The sequence below is a fragment of the Pipistrellus kuhlii genome, unplaced genomic scaffold, assembly GCF_014108245.1.
Source record: "Pipistrellus kuhlii isolate mPipKuh1 unplaced genomic scaffold, mPipKuh1.p scaffold_m20_p_18, whole genome shotgun sequence".
Taxonomy (NCBI): domain Eukaryota; kingdom Metazoa; phylum Chordata; class Mammalia; order Chiroptera; family Vespertilionidae; genus Pipistrellus; species Pipistrellus kuhlii.
Genome location: NW_023425493.1, coordinates 5,739,652 through 5,758,208, shown reverse-complemented (window position 1 = coordinate 5,758,208; position 18,557 = coordinate 5,739,652). Strand labels below are relative to the sequence as shown.

At 54.5% G+C, this 18,557-nt stretch overlaps 1 protein-coding gene and 1 long non-coding RNA gene across 22 annotated transcripts in view; one reads left to right on the top strand and one right to left on the bottom strand.

Annotated features, from left to right (window-relative positions):
• The window catches only part of LOC118721466, a 38,761-nt gene extending 21,121 nt beyond the window's left edge, over positions 1 to 17,640 (bottom strand). The window contains exons 1-2 of the long non-coding RNA XR_004988744.2: positions 17,553 to 17,640; positions 14,254 to 14,264 (exon numbers count right to left, since the gene is read on the bottom strand). This is a non-coding gene — a long non-coding RNA (uncharacterized LOC118721466). The remainder of the gene's footprint in view (positions 1 to 14,253; positions 14,265 to 17,552) is intronic.
• The window catches only part of PLEKHA6 (pleckstrin homology domain containing A6), a 136,059-nt gene that overhangs the window by 78,028 nt on the left and 39,474 nt on the right, over positions 1 to 18,557 (top strand). For 17 of the 21 annotated variants that reach the window (XM_045583004.1, XM_045583007.1, XM_045583006.1 and 14 more), the window contains 2 exons: positions 17,555 to 17,635; positions 18,329 to 18,443. In XM_045583004.1, coding sequence (XP_045438960.1) covers positions 17,555 to 17,635; positions 18,329 to 18,443 — 196 coding nt within the window. Of the gene's footprint in view, positions 1 to 3,709; positions 3,856 to 3,886; positions 3,936 to 15,287; positions 15,312 to 17,554; positions 17,636 to 18,328; positions 18,444 to 18,557 lie in introns of those variants that run through there. The other 4 variants (XM_045583016.1, XM_045583017.1, XM_045583019.1 and 1 more) reach the window with 4 other exon arrangements.

Below are 18,557 nucleotides of genomic sequence, written 5' to 3'. Positions count from 1 at the left end.
TGATTCAGGGGCTAAGCCCATCCCTGCCTTTAATCAGCATTTCTGTCAGACTGAAGCAGGTCACTAGGAAAAGCTGGGCCCTCCCCCGCCCCCTTCCACATTCCATCACAGTGAACGCATAATGGGTGGGCAAAGAGTAGGTGGATCGTTTTTTAATTCAGTGTCTCCGCTGCAGGCTCCCCCTTTTATATATCTTTATTAAGGGTAAAATTTGATATGTTTTGTGAAACTATACCCACCATTAAGATAATGCACATCTACGCATTGTCCCAAAGTTTCTTCCTGCCTCCTGGAAATTCCTCTATTTTACCCCCTCCCCAGGCAACTTCTGATCTGCTTTCTGTCCCTATGGATTAGTTTGTATTTTTAAAGCATTTTATATAGTGGAATCAGACACTATACACTTTTATTGGTGGAGGGGCTGGCTTCTTCCACTCGGCATAGTTATTTTGAAATGCATCCATGTCGTGGAGATCAGTAATTCACTTCTTTTTGTTGCTGAGCAGATTCGTCGTGTGGGTGCGACGCCTACACTGTACTCACCTTTTCGTGGACATTTGGGTGTTTGAAGTTTGGGGTCTTCCAACACAGTCGCTCTGACCACTTGTGTACAATATCTGTGCGGATATATGCTTGCGTTTCTTTTGGGTACAAAACCTAAGAGAATCAGTGGCTTGTTTGATAACTGTATGTTAAACTTTAAATGAAATTGCCAAGCTTTTCCAAAGTGGATATGCCATTTACATTGTCACCAGGAGTGTCTGAGTTCCAGGTCATCCACCTTTGTGCCAATACTTGGTATGGGCAGTTTTCACTGGCCCTATTCTGTTGGGTCTGTGGTGTTAGCTCATTTGTATCTGCGTTTCCCTAGAGACAGTGACACTGAGCATCTTTCCATGCACTTTGATATTGTATATCTTCTTTGACGGAGTGTCTGTTTAAATCTTTTGCCCATTATTTAGTGTGTTTTTGCCATCTCCATAGTAAGTGTAATAGTTCTTTATGTGTGCTACATAAAAGTCTTATGCCAGTTACATGTCTTGCAAATCTCTTCTTTTAGTGTATGGCTTACCTTGTCATTTTTGTAACAGTGACTTTTTGAGTGGCAAAGTTTTTTATTATAATGAAGTTCAGTTTATTGATTTTTCTTTATTGTTGGTGCATTTTGTGTCAAATTCAAGAAATATTTGTCAAACCCAAAGTCACTAAGTTTTTTCTCCTGGTTTTTTTTTCTAGTTTTAACTCTTATATTTAGATATTAGTTGATTTTGAGTTAATTTTTAAAAATCTTTTTTTAAATTTATTTTTATGGAGAGAGGAAGGGAGAGGAATAGAGAGATAGAAACATTGATGAGAGAGAAACATCGACTGACTGCCTCCTGCATGCTCCCTCCTGGAGATCTAGTTAGCAACAACCTGGGTATGTGCCCAGACAGGGAACAAACAAGCAACCTCTTAGTGCATGGGCCGATGCTCACCTACTGAGCAACACCACCCGTTCTCGAGTTAATTTCTGATGTTTATAGGTCAGGATTTTTGTTTTGTTTTCATAGGCGATCACCAGTTCTCCCAGCACCCTGTATTAAAGAGACTATAGTACCCCACTGACTTGCCTTTATACCTTTGTTGAAAATCAGTTGACCATATATACATGATTTATCATTGCACTCTTCTGTTCCGTTTATCTAAGTTTTAATTTGAATGCATTGGGATGACATTGGTTAATAAACATTTATCTATACATCGACATGCCAATACCGCACTGTCTTGATTACTTTACAAGTCAGTAGTCTTGTCTTTCAATGTTATTCTTCTTTTTTCTAAGTTTTACTTATTCTAGGTCCTTTGATTTTTCCATATACATTTCATAATCAGCTTGTCAATGTTTACAAAGAATTTGCTTGGATTTTGTTTGGGATTATGCTAACTCCATAGAAAAATGTGGGGAAATTGCTCTCTTAACAAGATCAAGTCTTCTGGTCCATGCAAACAGTTAATCTTTCCCTTTATTTGGATTCTAGTTAACTTCTCTCCAGAAGGCTTTGTAGTTTTCAGTGTATAGGTTTTACATATCTTTTATAAATTTATCCCATATTTCATATTTTAACACTATTGTGATGTTTTAAATTTTTCATTGTTTGCAGCTAGTATATAGAGATACAACTGATTTTTTAAAAAAATAAAATATGGATTTTGTGTCCTGATCCCCTTTTAAAAACTTAACAGAACAGGAGCCTGGAAATACCGAGGTGCAGGGTATTTACGTGATATGCTAAGCATTTAAAATGGCATCTAAAACATCAGCATCTTTCCCTGTTTTAAGTCACGAGCACATCCCATTAGCAGCCCTGCGGTCAGCTGTGGCTGTAAAAGGTGCCAGAGAGGGGGGTGGTATGGTGCCTCTGACCCTCCCTAGGCAGTGTTCCCAGGTTTTGGGGGTATGCGTGGGGGTGAATGAAACAGGTGACAGTGCAGTGTAGCCCCTTTAAGAGACCAGGGCCAACCAGCCATCCGGCCCGGCAGATAAGATAAGGCCCCTGGCTGCATTAAGCCCCGGTCCTGAGCCACCAGTGGCTGGGCTACTGATAGCCAAACAGGAACCAGCAGTGATAAGGAGAAGGTGCCAGCGATCAGACCCCGGCTGGCCAGAGGTGGGGCAGCCCCATCATCACCCATCGGAGCTGGAAGGAGAAGAGAGCGTTCATTGTGGGTGTGAGATCGAGGGCATTTGCGTTCTCCTGCGTATCTCATCGTAGTCACGATCGTGGTTTAAAACCCCCACTAGACGGCACATAAAGGCTTTCTACGGAGCGAACGTCCCATAAATATGTTTATGGAGCTCTTACTGTTCTCTCTGCTGATAGCTTTGCTCTGGTGAGATGCTCTGATACAGGGTTTGGAGACTACCTGACTTTTTTTTTTTTTTTTTTTTTTTTTTTTTTTTTTTTTTTTTTTTGCTCAAACTAGTAAAATCCTGCCAGGGACTTAACTCCAGAGAGCCTGGAGCTGCTCACTCGCACATACTAGTATCTGTGTGGACTTACATACAGCCTACAGGTGGATGCTTTTGTGCTGGACTTGGATTTCCCCAAATCAGAGGCCAATTTTTAAAGGGGTGAAGAGGGGATCGGTGTCTCCCCATTCCTGCCCACCTTTCTTCTGCAGCCTGCAAGGATGTAGACACGATTCCTGCTACTTGGACCTGCAGAGACTTACCTGTGGCCACGTGGTTTGTGCAGACCTGAGCAGCCCTCTGCCTGCCAGGATGTCTCCCCTCCAGGCGCCACTCTCCAAACTCCTGCGTGAAGCGGGCCGTTATTAAGCAAAGAAACCCTCTCGCTACACCACCAGGAGCTGAAATGCTTAGCCACCGGCAGGGATTGTGCCCTGGACCCAGGCAGAGGCCCTTCCGCGGCCCACGGCCTACCTCCCAGGGCCTCTGTCCCAGGGCTGGGCATGCTATGACTACCTTTGTCTGCTCTCCCTCCACCAGGAATAAATAAAAATATCCTTCCTCCCCCAGATCCCGGCTCCTCGATTGGCCCGTGAAGCAAATATTTCATAATGTGGGCTCATCCAATTGGGCATCGTGCCAGGGCCCGGCGCCTCGGGTTGCGAGGGAGCTCCAACCAGGCGGGGCGGCCGGGGTGGGACCAGAGGGCTCCCCTGCACCTGGGAGGCAGTGTGTCTGTCGCTCAGGTGCGTGGTGGGCGGCAAGGTGGGAGCCGCCGCTTCCTCGGGCTGGGAAGAGGGGACGGGGCAGCCCACCAGCCGGCTGGAGCCGGCCCAGCGCAGAAGGGGTTAAGGCCAGCCAGCATGTGTGGCTGTTAATGATTGCTACCCCCCAGGGACCTGGTGAGTATTAAAGGGAAGCCTTCTCCCTATTGCCGAGTGTGACAGGAGTGAGAGCAGAGGGCCCGCCGAGCGCTCCCGTGGTGAGTGAGTGAGTGTTTGGCTGTCTGTCGTCTGTCTGTCTGGGTGGCTCTGGGACAGGTGAGGGCACACTAGCTGTCCCCGTGTATTCCGCTGGAGCCAGCTTTTGTTGCAACAGGACACAAATCCCCAGCTCTGGAGCCAGATTTCTGTATCCTTCCCATTTATTGGGAGGAAGCCTCCAGGACTGGGTTAGTCCATGCAGGGGGCGAGCTACTGGGCACGGAAGCCCGAGATGCAAACCATTGTTCCGAGGCGGAGACAATGGTCCGTGGCCACCCCTCACACACACACAAAGCTGCCGCTGCCTCTCTGCCTGCCTCTCGGAGCCTTTGTCTCCCGCTCCGGGCAGAGCACAGAGCGCGGCCTCTGGAGGGCCGACCTCCTGGGACGGCTGGGGGGGGAAGGGGGCCGGGCGCGGCCGGAGGCGCGGAGCTGTGCCTGCCCTTCATCCCTGTCATTCCGGCGTGGAGACGTGGACGGGAGACACGGCGTCTGTCAGGGCCGGTGCAGAGAGTTGGGGAGAGAACTCGTAACTCTTGAAGAAGACCAAGTTGTCATTGGGGAGCAAAGTTGGAACCTAGGAAGAAAGGCCGCCGATCTTTGGGGTGCAGGTGCTGGCTGGCTGCTGTCCTCAGCTTCCCACTTAGGACGCTCAGTCCCACCGCCTCCAGAACACGGCTCTCCCGCTCCGGACCCGTCTCGTGGCGAGTCCGATGGTGCAGAGTGTGGCCGGAGCTCCTGGCTCTGCTGCAGGGGGTGGGCTGGCCGGCTCCCCCCAGCTGAGGTCCGTGTGTACCGGCACACGCACGTGACAAAACGAGGGACGGTTGACTTTGCCCCGAAGCCTCCGGGAGCCCTTTTGTCCCTGGCCTCTTTCTCGGGAGGAAAGCGGTTGGGGTGAAATCATGGTCTGTGGGAGGCAGCGAGAGCACCCCGTGCCAGTCTTGAGGCAGATCTGAGAGATAGGGCTCACCCACAGGCTGCTGGCTCTTCCTGGTGCTTTCTCCGGCCGGCCTGCCCGCGGGCAAACAGAAACCAGGCAGAGCGAGGGGGCGGTGCCAGCCTGAGCGCCGCAGGGCGGTGAGAGCACAACAGCGGGTTTCGGGCCGGAGGGGCAGGTAGAGGCTGGGCCACGGCCGTGCTCTGCCTTGTACCGGGAGTGAGCCGCCCTGGGACCAGCCTTTGGGAGAGGAGGGTGTGCAACCCGAGCAGTCTCCCCAGAAGGGCTTGGGGCACCCCTCTGCTGTTGCCATCCTGAGAGTGTTGCACGGGGCCCTGTGAATTTCGCAGCGCGTGCTATGCCCAGGCCCGGCCAGAAGCTGCAGCAGCGGGACAGTCACTCATACGCTCCGACAGCTGTAGGCAGCGGCACCTGTTCCTCAGGTGTCACTTACCAAGCCTGGCTTCTGTCCTGGCCCAGCTCTGCCTTCCCCTCTATGACCGCCCAAAGCGTGTCCTCCTGTCATGGCCACCGCAAGGCAGGGGACAGGGAGAGAGCAGCAGTGTCCCTTACCCGATTCCCTTTCTCCCCCTTTTCCCTTCCTCCCCAGGCCCCTTCTTTCCTGTCTGGGCTCCAGGCTGGGGTCTAGGCCGGGGAGTACCTCTTCCATCCTCCCTTCTCTAAGCCACAGCAGCCCAGGAACACACCCTGGCACCTGCATCACGTGCCATGTGCTAGCACCCGTTCCAGCCAGGTCTGGGTGGGGACAGGGCAGGTGCGCGGGGATTAAGACTCCTAAGCCCGCTGTCCTTGGGGCAGCTCCTAGGCCCCGCCCCCCTCACTGGCTTGTCTTACTCTGGATCAAAAGACCCTGCAGACCATCTCTCCTCTCCCCGCCTCCAGCCTTGGCCAGAAGTTGGCCAAGCCAAGGAAAAACAAAAACAAAAAACAGACAAGCAAGAGGGAGGAACACGTCCCTGTGTGTCTAGACTTTTTCTCCTGGACTCTTCCCCCTTTTCATCTCTCCTCTCTCACCTCCCGGAGCCCACCCCACCTGCCCCAGCAGGGCTGTTAGTAACCATCGGTTTATACTCTGGAGGCGGGGGGTCGCCACACATATACTAATTTTAAATGATGGATTATCCAAATTAATTTTAATTGGACTTTGAAATGCATCATTTGGTTTTAGATTTTCAACGTTTTTGTTGTTGTTGTTGGCGTAGATCCCCCTTTCTCTTTGTTTAACGGAGGACGGTGAGGGCATGTGTGATTCCCCGAGGACCCTGAGCCCTCAGCTGAGGGAGGAAGAGCGGGTGGGAGTTAAGTGTTAGAGCTGGAGAGCGGCTTGCAGACACCGAGCCCAGCCCCGGCTCATAGGCTGCCCGGCCTGTGGAGCTGCCACAGCTGTCCCATCCACCGTGGCCGCCACGGCCGCCACGAAAATGTGGCTGGTCTGACGAAGGAACTGGATTTTAATTGTATATCATTCGAATGCATTCATTATAAACAGCTACCTGTGACTAACAGTTGCCAGGTTGGCTGGCACAGACCTGAGATAGTACTACTTGCTTTATTTTATCCCTTTACTTTATCAGTGGTTGTGACACCAGCCACTTACTGAGCAACTACTAGGTGTCAAGCATTTCGCTAGACTAGCAATGTTTAACCAGTGCGCCGCAGGAACTTCTAAAGCATGCAATGCCCGGCTATATAGGCAGGGGCACTGACCCCTTTTCCCTTAGATTAGGGGTGTCGAACTCAGTCAGAGAAGGGGCCAAAATCTAAAATCCAGCCTAAATCGCGGGCCGAATGGTTTACTGAACAGTCATAAACTGTCATTGTGATGGAAACGCAGCGGAGTGCAGTGATGACAGCGCGGTGCGGGCCACATTGCAAGGCCTGGCGGGACGGATTTGGCCCGCGGGCCTTGTGTTTGACACATGTGCCTTAGATTGTCAAGTAAAAAATGACAACAGCCAGCACAGCAATAGCTGTCCGAGCTTGAACCATAAATATAAAGGTCCTATATGAGGGTTGCATCTTATTGTTTACATTGCATAATAAGGTTGCACCTTATCGGTTAATTCTTGGTACCAGAAAACCTTATATACAACTATAGGTAAAATCACTTTTATTATTATTATTATTATTATTATTATTATTTTAAATTTTATTGATTATGGTATCACATAATTGTCCTCATCCCCCCATTCCCATCCCAAACACCCCCTTCCACATATGCCCCCACCCCTTGTTGTCCATGGCCACTGGCTAGGCCCATATGCATGCAAACAAGTCCTTTGGTTGATCTCTCTCTCTTACCCCTACCCTCTCCTACTTTCCCTCTGAGGTTTGAGAGTCTGATCGCTGCTTCTCTGTCTCCGGGTCTGTTTTTGTTCATCACCTTATGTTGTTCATTATTTCCTCTAAATGTGTGAGATCATGTGATCCAAGAAATACCCTTGTAAGAACCAAAACTGAGACAAGCCATAATGGTTATGCTGAGAAGCAAATGAATCAGTCTGCAGTGAGTTCCTTTCTGGGCCAACAGTTCTTTTGAGTCCCAATTTTAATGTCAAACAGTTCCTTATGTATACATGTCAGCCATGATATTTCAGATCTGGTTGGTGGACAAATGGTGGTGATACAGGTCCGACCGCCTCTGGTTTGGTCCTGGGCATCCTTCAGTAGCACGTAGCTGCTGTCTGCTGGTATGGCGAGGTGTCGTCATATTATTTTTTTGTAAATCAATCAAATTTATACTTTTGTCAGATTGGCAAAATTAAATCTATATTTTGGTGTGCCGCAGAATTATAGTAATCAGCTTATGAGTGCCCAGAGATGAAAGGGCTGAAAAGTGCTGTCCTAGATGCTCAGTGTGATCTTGTTTGATCCCCCCAGCAACTCCAGCACCGGTCCAGGTTACAGATGCAGAAACTGAGGCTCCGAAAGGAAAGAGCAGCGACTCCTGGCTCCGGGAGCCCCGCCCCGCCCCTTTCCCTCAGGGCAGTCCGCACAGTCCATTCTTTGTCCTCAGCAGACAGCTTTCTTCCAGTGTTCTCCCAGGCTTTTCCCCTCCGCATCGTACCTTTCTGCTCTGCGGAGCCACGGGAGCTCTGACCGGTGTCCTCAGTCCTCAGAGGGAGAAGGCACAGCGACCCTCCAGGCACGGCTGGCTCCTGGCTGGATCCGCTGTGGCCCGTCTCCATGCTCCCTTTGGGTCTTTCCCCCCCTCCCCCCCCCCCCCCCCCCCCCCCCCAGCAGAGAGCAATGCAGGACATCCCTCTGCCCTCAGAGCGCCAGGCAAGTTCCCCAAGCACATGGAACGTTCCAGACTCAGGCCTGGCAAAGGTCACGTTCAGAATTTCCCACGATCAATGTGCACCCCCGCCTGCCTCTCCCTCCCAGACCAGGGGGCACATGCAGCTGAGCCTCCCTGGGCCCCAGGAGCATCTCACCCTGGAGCTCTGCTGCCGTCCCACCTGCCTCCGCACCCTCACCCCAGGCACCTCCCCTTCCCCCCCCAGGGAAAGGCTCCCTCCTCCGGAAGTAGTCGCCCAACTCCTGCTCTCCCGCTCCCACTGATTCATTGCTCTCCTCCTCCCCCCACAAATCCTCTGCTTTGTAGACTCTTACCAGAGTCCGGCTGGCCAGTAGGGGAGGGGGCAGGGAGAGGAGGGGCCCGGAGCAGATGGAGAGGCTGCCCATGGGGATCCCATGAGAGGCTCTGAGGCTGAGCTCTCCTGCCTCTCCCACTCACAGTTCAACACCACAAAGCAGAATGCACATGCCCCCACCCGCCTCATGGCCAGACCGAGCCGGCCTCCCTGGCCGCTGCATCCGACGGCCATCGGGTCCTGCTGTGTGCGAGGAGCTGGCCGGGGCGCGGTGACCAGGGAGGCTAGGCTGTGCGCAGTGTGGGTGTGGCTGTCCCGCCCCGCCTCTATATCTAGATAGCACCCCCCCAACACACACACACACACACACACACACAGTCCCCAGACCTATGTCCACTGGGATCACGAGAGGGTCTGTGCCTTCCATCCCTGTGTCCCCCAGAGGCCTGTGGAGCTGGAATCGTCCTGGACCATGAAACTCTCTTCCTTTTCCTTCCTGAACACAAGGCTGGGCAGGTAGAAGGGACGGGGCAGCCAAGGACACGGGAACTTTGTCTCCTCTCTCCTTTCAGCGTCCCTGACTCTAAAAGGGGCCTTACCTTCCTCCAGCGTCCGTGAGTGAAGCCCCTTCCCTCAGTTCCGCACCCACCCCCCTCCCGGCACTATCCGCCCTCCTCCTCTGCCCTCTCGCCTGGTGGGAGAGTGGTGCCGTCCACCGAACAAGACGCCGCTTATTGCCATTGTGTCGTTCTTAAAAGGAGGGAGCTAAGGCCCAGAACAGCCTGTCCCTCTCCAGTTGCTGGATGGGGCTCCAAGAAGGCATTGGTAGCCTTTGAGGGTGTGGCGGGAGGGACACCAGCCCAGCTTCAGACAAACACTCTGCGGAATTCTTCCCCGCCGGCCGGCCGGTCACGGCTCTCCGCGGGGCCAGAACCAAAGCTGCTGAGCTGGGAGCGGACGACCTTGCACAGGCGAGAGGACAGCTGGGCCGCCTCAGCCTCGGAAGGGTAGGGGGTTGGGTGGGGCTCAGCTGGGGAGGAGGGGTAATGAATGATTGCCCTGCCCTGCCTCTCAGCACTCCTTCCCCGTGGCTGTCAGGAGGAGGCCGTGTGGAGGTTGCGGGGAGGGGACTGGAGCCTCCCCCCCTTCCTAGCTGGCGGACCGGGTGGCTCAGAAGGCAGGGCTGGGAGAAGGAGGATGTGGAGCTGGAGCCCCAGGGAGCTCCTTGCCCTCCTCTCACTGTCCTTCCCCTGCAGGAGCAAAGCCACAGCAAGGACGGAGTGTGAGGGGCCCCGGGGACGGGCTGGCCAGGTTGTCACGTTGGGGCAGGGTGTGAGGGACATCCTGCCCATGACACTCTCTGGGCCAAGAACACCCATTTTTAACAAGTGAAGGGACATTGTGTTCAGACAGTTAAGGAACGGCGATCCCAGGAGTGGCATTCGGTAATGTAGCCAATGTGAAGGACACGGGAGTTCTGGAGGGCCCTGCGGGGGGGGGGGGGGGGGGGGGGGGGTCACAGGCCAGGGCGGGGTGGAAGGGCAGGCGGAGGAGGCTGGCAGAGCAGCTCTTTACCAACCAGTAAGGAAGAAGCTCCACATTTCAGTAACTGGCGTGGCAATGCTACATAGCCACCCTGGCCACCTTCATTCTCCGGAGACAAAGGAATCCATCAGTTTGAGGATGAGATGGTCCAAGTTAGCGTAGAAAATCAACATGAAGCTTCCCCACGAAGTTCCCCTGAGAGATATTTATATTCACCACACACACACATTTACACACACATTTACATACATGTACACACTACATACATTGCACATGCATAGGCACACACATAAATTACAGGCATGTACACACATAGACATGCCTACACTTACACATACTACACATGCAACAAACTCATAACACAAATATACATACACATTACACGCGTGTACAAATTTACACTCATACACAATAGACATGTACGCACATAGACACATGCACACACCACAACACAGACACATCACATGCAATACACATACACACATTTACACACCACGACACTCATGCACACACATTTACACACACGTCACACAGACACACTAGGCATAGGCACATACTTCACAAACAACACACACACACAGGCACAGACACACAAACTACACAATGCACACAACACACAGACACACACTCAGGCCTCACACACACATACGCACATTTATACATGCTCACATTCACATACGCACACAGAGATGTACGCATAAACACATATATGCACCTAGACACGTGTACACGTGCACACAATGAGCCGTTGCCCTGACTAAAGAGTACACAGGCCCTCCCGCCCTTCCCTGCTGCCTTCGGCTTCCCCTCTCCTGTTATTGAGGAAAGGGAGGCAGAGGCCCAGGGCCGGGGTTAGGAGCTGCTACAGTGAGACTCAGGGAAGGACATCCATGTGGGGTGGGAGAGGGAGACCCGGGTCTCATTCGTGATTTCCAGCCCTTGGCCCAGGTTGTCACGTTGGGACGGGGTGAGGGGCAGATGCCCTCTGGGCCAAGAACCCCGTGTTAACACTTGGAGGGGCACTGTGTTCAGACAGTAAAGGAGCGGCAATCCCAGGACTGGCATTCGGTAATGTAGCCAATGTGAAGGGCACGGGAGTGGACTCCCTGCAGCCAGCTCTGTGCTGTCAGCCTGAGGGGCGGGCCCAGGTGGTGTGGCCTTCCCCTATGGGGGAAGCAGAGAAGGAAATGCATTTAGGCCCCTAGGGTGGGGAGGGGGTGAGCACAGGCAGAGTTAAGCAAGAAAGAGCAGCACAGGTTTTCCGAGCATCTTCAGAGGTCTAAGCTCGCTGGCTTCAGTTTGGAAATGACAGTGGCACAGGAGGAGGGGCGGGGCCAGGGCGAAGAGGAGAGAGAGCGAGTGCGAGTGTGACGCTGGCAGCTGGCGGGCACCCCCCCCCCCCCCCCCGCCCCAGCCTGCACCCGGTGTTGGGTCGGTGGTCAGCACATGGAAAGGAGGCCGCGACCTCCGAGGGCTCCTCACTTGCACTTGCCCAGAGGGGCCACCAGGCCTGACTCTCTGGTGCCTCTTCTCTGTGTGCGAAGCAGTGGGGACCACAGAGGGACTCTGGCTGGCGGGCAGAGGTTGGCTGGGGAGCGGATGTTTTCCCAGGAATGCCTGGGGGCGCTCCAGGAAGCGGGCACTTCGGGGTTGCTGGAAATGTAAGCCTGGCTGGTTTTTAATTGGGACAGAATGCCGGTGCAGATAAAGTGCCTTGAAAATAATGATGTGATCCAGAGGGGGAGGAGGAGAGAGAAAGGAAGCCAAACCTCTCCCACCTTCTCCTCCTCTGACCGCAGAAACCCTCCCTGGAGTGGGGACCGCGTTGGCTTGGAATTTGCTGGGGGGAGAAGGAAGCGAGAGGGCGGGGTCAGAGGCCGCTCTACCGCCCACTCACCTCGCCGACCGGCCACCCTCTATCTAATGAGCTGTGCTGCCAGAAGCCAGCGCCGTCTGAGGATGAGGAGGCCTGGCCAGGGCTAATTCTCATCAGCAGATTCTCGGGAGCCATGGAAATGAAGGCCTGGCGTAGGGCAGATAACCGAGGTGGCCAGGGGCTGCAGGGAGCTGAGTGTCTTTCTCCAGTTGTTGAATATTTATCACAGGGGAGCTCTGGGCGTCCAGCCTGTGTGTGTGTGTGTGTGTGTGCAAGCATGCGTGCCTGCAAGGGGCTGTGAAGACCCAGGTTGCATGTGCTGCTTTTGACTGTGTAGTGCCAGGCATCATTTCGTACAGAGGCCGGCTCTTGGGGGGGCGGGGGTGAGACACCTGGAGAGGGACCAGGACACTTGTCCCTGCAGTGAGGCTGTCACGAGGACTCGGAGGCTGCGAGCGTCTCTGGAGCTGCGGAAAAGCCCCAGGAGATGGAGAGACACGTGCCTGCCAAGCAGAGAGGACCTGCCTCCCCTCTCTGTCGCTTATTGGTCTTGGCACTTCTGGAATGCCAGCCCCGCGTGCCCAGCCTGCTGGCGTCTGAGACCGTGTGATGTCATTTTCTACCCGGCTCCTGGCATACTTCTCTGTTTTTTAAGCAGAATGATCATAACCGTGATATCTTATGCACAAAACATTGCACGTTTTGGAAGCGTGCAGCTCTCATTTTATAGGATTAGAAGGTGTCTCATTTTCACGCGAGAAGTCAAATCAGAGTGCTAATTCACACTGGATCTTGGACCGAAAGCCTGGTTTAGCCAATTTTCTTTCCACGGATGGCACTGCCCCGGAGTCCACCTTCATAGGTACAGAGGCCAAGGTGAACATCTAGGGGGCAGCCCAGGAGTTTTGGGGTGCTCCTGCCTCCACCCCCATACCTACTTTGCTGCCTTTCCCCGGTGGCATTGGGGGGTCCATTTGGAGGTGTAGAACCACTTGTCCTTGAGAAATGGAGGCCCTTTGCTCCCCCAGAAGAAAGGGCAGAGGAGAGAGAAATGGCGGCCTCCCCCGTCTCCTTTCGTGTTCAGCACCTGCTAAGCTCCTCCTGCTGACTAACCTGCCGTCTGTGCAATTCCGTGGCAAAGGAAAAGCACCCCGGCTAGACATTGTGGGTGCCACGTGGACCTCAGAGCTCTCAACAGGCCGGGCAAACCCTTGAGCCTTCCTTCCTATTCCCCGTGCTGTTCTTACTGGGAGAAGTAACTCAACCTGCAACTTGAGCAGAGGCTGTGGGAGGCCCCTGAGCTCAGCCCGAAAGGAAAAGGGGGTATTTTCGCTTCTAGAGGAAGAAAAACTCATTTTCCCCATGCACCTCCGCCCCCTCCTCCTGAGCCGAGGAGCTTAATTCTCTTCCCCTCCTAATGAAGATGGATCCGAGCCAGGCTGGATAGTCAAGGGGGAGCCAGGCAGGGGAGCCGAATGAGGGAACGAGGGGGCAGAAGCAGCTCCTCTCGTGGAGAGGAAGTAATTAATTTTAAGAGAGAGCAGAGATAGGGAAGCCCTTGGTGATAGAATGTCAAACCCCACATGCAGGTGGATAAAAATGAAACTGGAGCAACTGGAGTTTCTTTTGTTCATTCACTGGCTCATTCATTCAGCAGACGCCGAGCTCCTGCCGTGCACGGGCAGATGCCTCAGGAGCACAACGAAGCGTCCCCCCTCTCCACCCCCCTCAATCCCCCCCCCCCCCCCCCCGTCTTCTTGCCCATAGCGGGGCACAGGGAGCTGGTGCGAGGGTGTGGCATCTGGGACCCAAAGCCTCTTGCCATTAGGACAAAGCATTTGCAAACGCACCGCCCAATGTCTGAGCACACTGGCCTTTGGAGTTCAGGATTAGTTGCTTCAGTATCAGCAGCTGAGGCCCCAGCTCATTCCCTCGTGGGTTAAACAATAACGCTGTCCCTTTGCTTTTCTGGTCACGGATTGCGTCGTTCTCCGACCGCGTTCTACCCTCGGTCCAAAAATTCGATTAGCCCCTCCCTTTCGGGGTCTTTCGTGACGTCACAGGCTTGCCGTAAACAACAGGCCATGACGTCCACAGAATCCCTGGTGCTGCTCAAAGGACCTGTGTCAGTCAGAAAGGATTCTGTCACCCGAAGACAAACATGGAATAATCTGGAAAGCCAGAGGACCTGGAGATCGGTACCAGCAGGGACATCTCGGCAGTACAAGACAACAGAGGGTCTGGAGCCTTCTTTGCTGGAACCCTTTACAAGCAAGCAAGGCACTGAGGAGACTGGAGAGCCAGCGGGCGTGCCTGGAGGCGGGGGTGGAGGAAGTGACCTTCAGAGGCCCTTGCAGCCCCAGGCCCTACCCCACGGAGGATGTCCGGAGAAGGGGAAACTGGACCATCATCGGCGGCGAGGAGAGTTCAGGGGAGTGAACGGCACTGCAGCTCTCCTTGCCCTTGAGCAGATCTGACGGTGCCAGCTGGAGGTCATCTCATCGCATCTGGAAGATTTTCAGAAACCAACACGCAGTGACCCCCAGCCCCTCTGCTGCCCTCTTCCTCACGCGCTCTGGGAAGAAGCCTTCCTCCCGTGTCTCCTGAGCAAAGAAGCTGGTGTTTGCTCCCAGCCCAGCACCCGCTCCACGTGCTCCTCTGCCGGACCACCCCACGCCGAGAGCAAGCGAGCTGGCGCTGTGTCCGAAGGGAGCGCGCGGGGGACTTGGCAAAGCTTCGCTCGGTCTGCTCCTGTCCAGACAGAAGGAGGCTGGGCAGGCTGGGAGAGGAGAGAAGGGACTGAGCCACCCCGGCGCCTGGGCAGCAATAGCACACGAATCCGGAGCTGCATTTAACCCCTGAGCCCACAGGATCGGAGCGTCTGGGCTGGGAGGCGGCAGCAGGGAGGACCGCCTTCCCCCAGGCTGGCTGGCTGCATTTCTGCTGTGCAGACAGGCAGCCCCAGACTCCTCCACCTGCCCAGCTGCAATGTGTCCTTAGCTCAGGGAGGTCTGACTGGCTGGAAGTTGCACACCTGCTCCCCATGCCTATCTCCATCTCGGCGTCTCCTCCTGGGGGACCTGGACTGGGAGGAGCAGCCCTGCTCGCCTTACTCTGCCGGGAGCACTCTGAGGGTCTGGGTGCTGAGGAGCCACAGGCCCCTAGAGCACCTGGGCGCCCTTCCCACCACCTGGGGAGAGCCCGCCCCTTTCCCTCGTGCTAGAGCTGGGGGGGGGGGGGGGGGGGGAGCAGCAGTGTCTGGAGCTCGGCCAGGGACCGGAGGACTTACTGCTCAGAGGATGGTAGGAGCAGGGTGGCTGGGAGGTCCTCCGAGGCTGCTGAGCGGGGACGGAGCTGCCAAAACGATGCTGAAGTTCCGGGCCGATCGCCGGGTCAGGTAGGGATCTCTTCAGTGGACATAAGCGGAGCGAAGTGAGAGCAGGCGGTGTTGGCGGCTCCTCGGGCCCGGGCTTCAGAGTGTGGGGTCCGCCGACCCGCCCTGGAGGCAGGAGACAGTTAGGTCACAGTGGCTGCTGCATTGCAGTGCTTGCCAAGGGGAAGCTGTGCTGGAACTGGTGGTGCCGGGCTGGAGAGAGGACGTCATTTGTAGGGGCTGCTGGGTAGAGAGTCTAGGGCAGGGAGGAATTCGCCGTGCCCTGAAAACAGTGCCAGCTGACAGCAGACTGTGTGCGTCTGCACGTGTGTGGTGTGTGTGTGTGTGTGTGTGTGTGTACACGAGTGCCTGCAGGAAAGGTGTCAGCAGCGTTAGCAAAGGAGCGTGTAAAGCACAGGGGACTGGGGTGGGGACCGGTGCTCTGTGTCACATGGAAAAGCAGAGACCTTGGCACCTGAAGGACCTTCGTTGTCAGACTGCCCACCCCCTGGGCCCTGAGGGGCAGAGCCAAGGATGAGGGTGACTGAAAACAGCTACCCATCCTTGCAAAGGTCCCCTGTGGGTTAGCTGAGGAGAGCATCCTGGTTGTACCTGGCAGGGAGGAAGGAAGAGAGTTTGAGAAGCAGGAGCAGGTGATCAATATACTAACGTTAGAACCCAGGCCAGATGGACACTGGCAGGACAGGGTCCTGGCCAGCAAGCCCAGGCTGCGAAACCCAGATTTCCCGTAGGCCAGTGGTCGGCAAACTCATTAGTCAACAGAGCTAAATATCAACAGCACAACAATTGAAATTTCTTTTGAGAGCCAAATTTTTTAAACTTAAACTTCTTCTGACACCACTTCTTCAAAATAGACTCGCCCAGGCCGTGGTGTTTTGTGGAAAAGCCACACTCAAGGGGCCAAAGAGCCGCATATGGCTCTCGAGCCGCAGTTTGCCCCAGTTTGCCGACCACGGCCCTAGGCTATCATGGCTGTGCTCCCAGCTACTAAATGCCTTGGAATTTGATCTCAACATGGTTGGTTTGGAAGCTGAAAAAACACCCTTTGATATTATCTTTAGCTTCAACAGACAGCCTGGGGACTGGGATGTGTCCTGGGGCTATTGAAAGGGTCTCCAGAAGGTTCTTTTACTTCTCTCGTGCAGCTGAAGGGACCAGGCTCAGGTCTCTTTCCGGTGGCACCAGCTGACCAGCTGGCCCCCGCTGTGGGGGTGCTAGTGTGGCCGGTGTGAGGACCCACAGCCTCGATACAACCTCAGCAGGCTCTGTCCGGCTGTGTCTCCCCAGGGCTGGGGAGGAGGACTCCGCACCCTTCCAGCCCTCACTGGCTGCATGCTTGAGTCTCCTATAACTTTCTTGCCAGGTGGTCCCCTGTGTGGCGAATCCATCTCAAATGCCTGCCTTCTGTGGCTTTGACCCACTGTACCAGCTCCCTCCACATTCATCTCCTCCCCCATCTCTCCAAAGAGCCACCAGGGAACTGGCCTGGCATTCAGTCAGCTGGGCGGCACGGCAGGACTTTCCAAAGGAAAGGAGCCTCCACAATATTGCTCCACAGACCCCACCCTGGCCCATGCCCCCTGCTTCCTGCCACACATCCCTTCATTCGATCTGACTTTTGAGCCAGCACTTAACCTTTTTGTGGGACTCGCCTGAGGTCTCGGTGATACCCATAGTGCTTAGCCTGGGAGACCCTGGTCTGAGTGTGTGTGTGTGTGTTGGGGGCGGGGGGGGGGGGGGGGGAGACGGGGGAAGGGAGGTCCCAGCCCAGGCTCAGGAATGGCGTTTCTGGCTCTCTCGCATTTCTCCTAAGAAGATGGAATACAGAGCAGCAGGGGAGGGAGTCCAAGGTCATGAGAGGATTGTCTCAGCAGAAATGAGTGAGCAGTTTTTATGTGGAGCACTGGCGGGCCTTGTCCCTGGGAGGGGACATACCACACATGAAATCCTGGCTGTTGGAGTCCCCTCCCTGCCTGCTCCACACCACAGGTTACGGGGGGCTCACTTCCAGCCTCAGGGGTGTCTGGTAAGTAGTGAACACTGACCAGAGAAAGGTGTCTTCCCCCAACCTGACTGTGCTGCTTTGTCCACAGCCTGGCCTTCCATTTGCTTCCGTCTCACCTCAGGATCCCACTGGAGGACAGAGGGACCAGCTCCCATGTGGTCGCAGTCCCGTCACTGTTAATCCTTTGCAGTGCCTCTGCTTTCCTCGTCTTAACCACAACTTCTCTCTTTTGCTTCCACAGCCACAATGAAAGACGGAACACCTTTCTACACCCAGTGACTGGCCAGGTCCCAGAAGAAAACAAAAAATTTGACTTGAAAACGTAGGTTTGCCCCACTCCCTGGCTGCCCTTTCCATCTTTAGCCACCTCCCCCCACACTTCACCTGGAGCAGGGAGGAAGGGGGAAAAGAGAGCAAAGGGACTTAGGGCCACTCCCCTCAGTTCTGAGGATGGACACTGCTGAGATCCTTTGGATTGACTCCCTCGTCCACTTTCCCCAAAACGTAGCAGGTCCTGGGTTGGTGCCTCTCACAGGCTGAGCTAGAGGAGCGAGACAGGTCGGAGTTGGGCACACACCCAGGGGCCTCTGAGGGGAGAGGGGAGGGAATCAGGTACAGCCATAGAGCCAAATGCCAATTCCACTTGCTCTGCATCTTGGCTCAGTGAGGGGAAGAAAAAAGATAATTAAATGACTCTCATAGTGCACTGGGCTATTGTGTCTTTTAAATTAAAAGGGAAAGGAGTTCCAGAGTCCTAGAGTTGAGGTTTTTTTTTTGTTTTGTTTTGTTTTTAAATAAATTCACAGGAAAAAAAGAGGAGACACTGCAGGATTGCTGGCAGATAGTCTCAGAAGAGCTGAGGGAGTAGCTGCGATGACCTCTTGATAGCACTGAGGGATCTAATTTTGTGCTGGTGTTGGAACAGGGGGTGGCAGGGTGGGACAGAGATGGAGGTTTCCATTGTTTCTCGGTTCTGAATAGTCTCTTTCTTCTCTTCTGGTCAACCTGAAATCAGATCGGCCTTGGACATGTCCAATAAAGCAGGTGGGAAACGCCCGGCTACCACCAACAGTGACATTTCCAACCACAACATGGTGTCCGAGGTCCCTCCAGAGCGGCCCAGCGTCCGGGTGAGTCCAGCCTCCAAGGAAGGCTGTCGGGCAGGAATCCTGGGAAACGCAATAGCCTGTCCAGCTCTGTCTGCCGGCTCCAGTGAGCAGGTGAGGTGCTCGGACCAGAGCCTC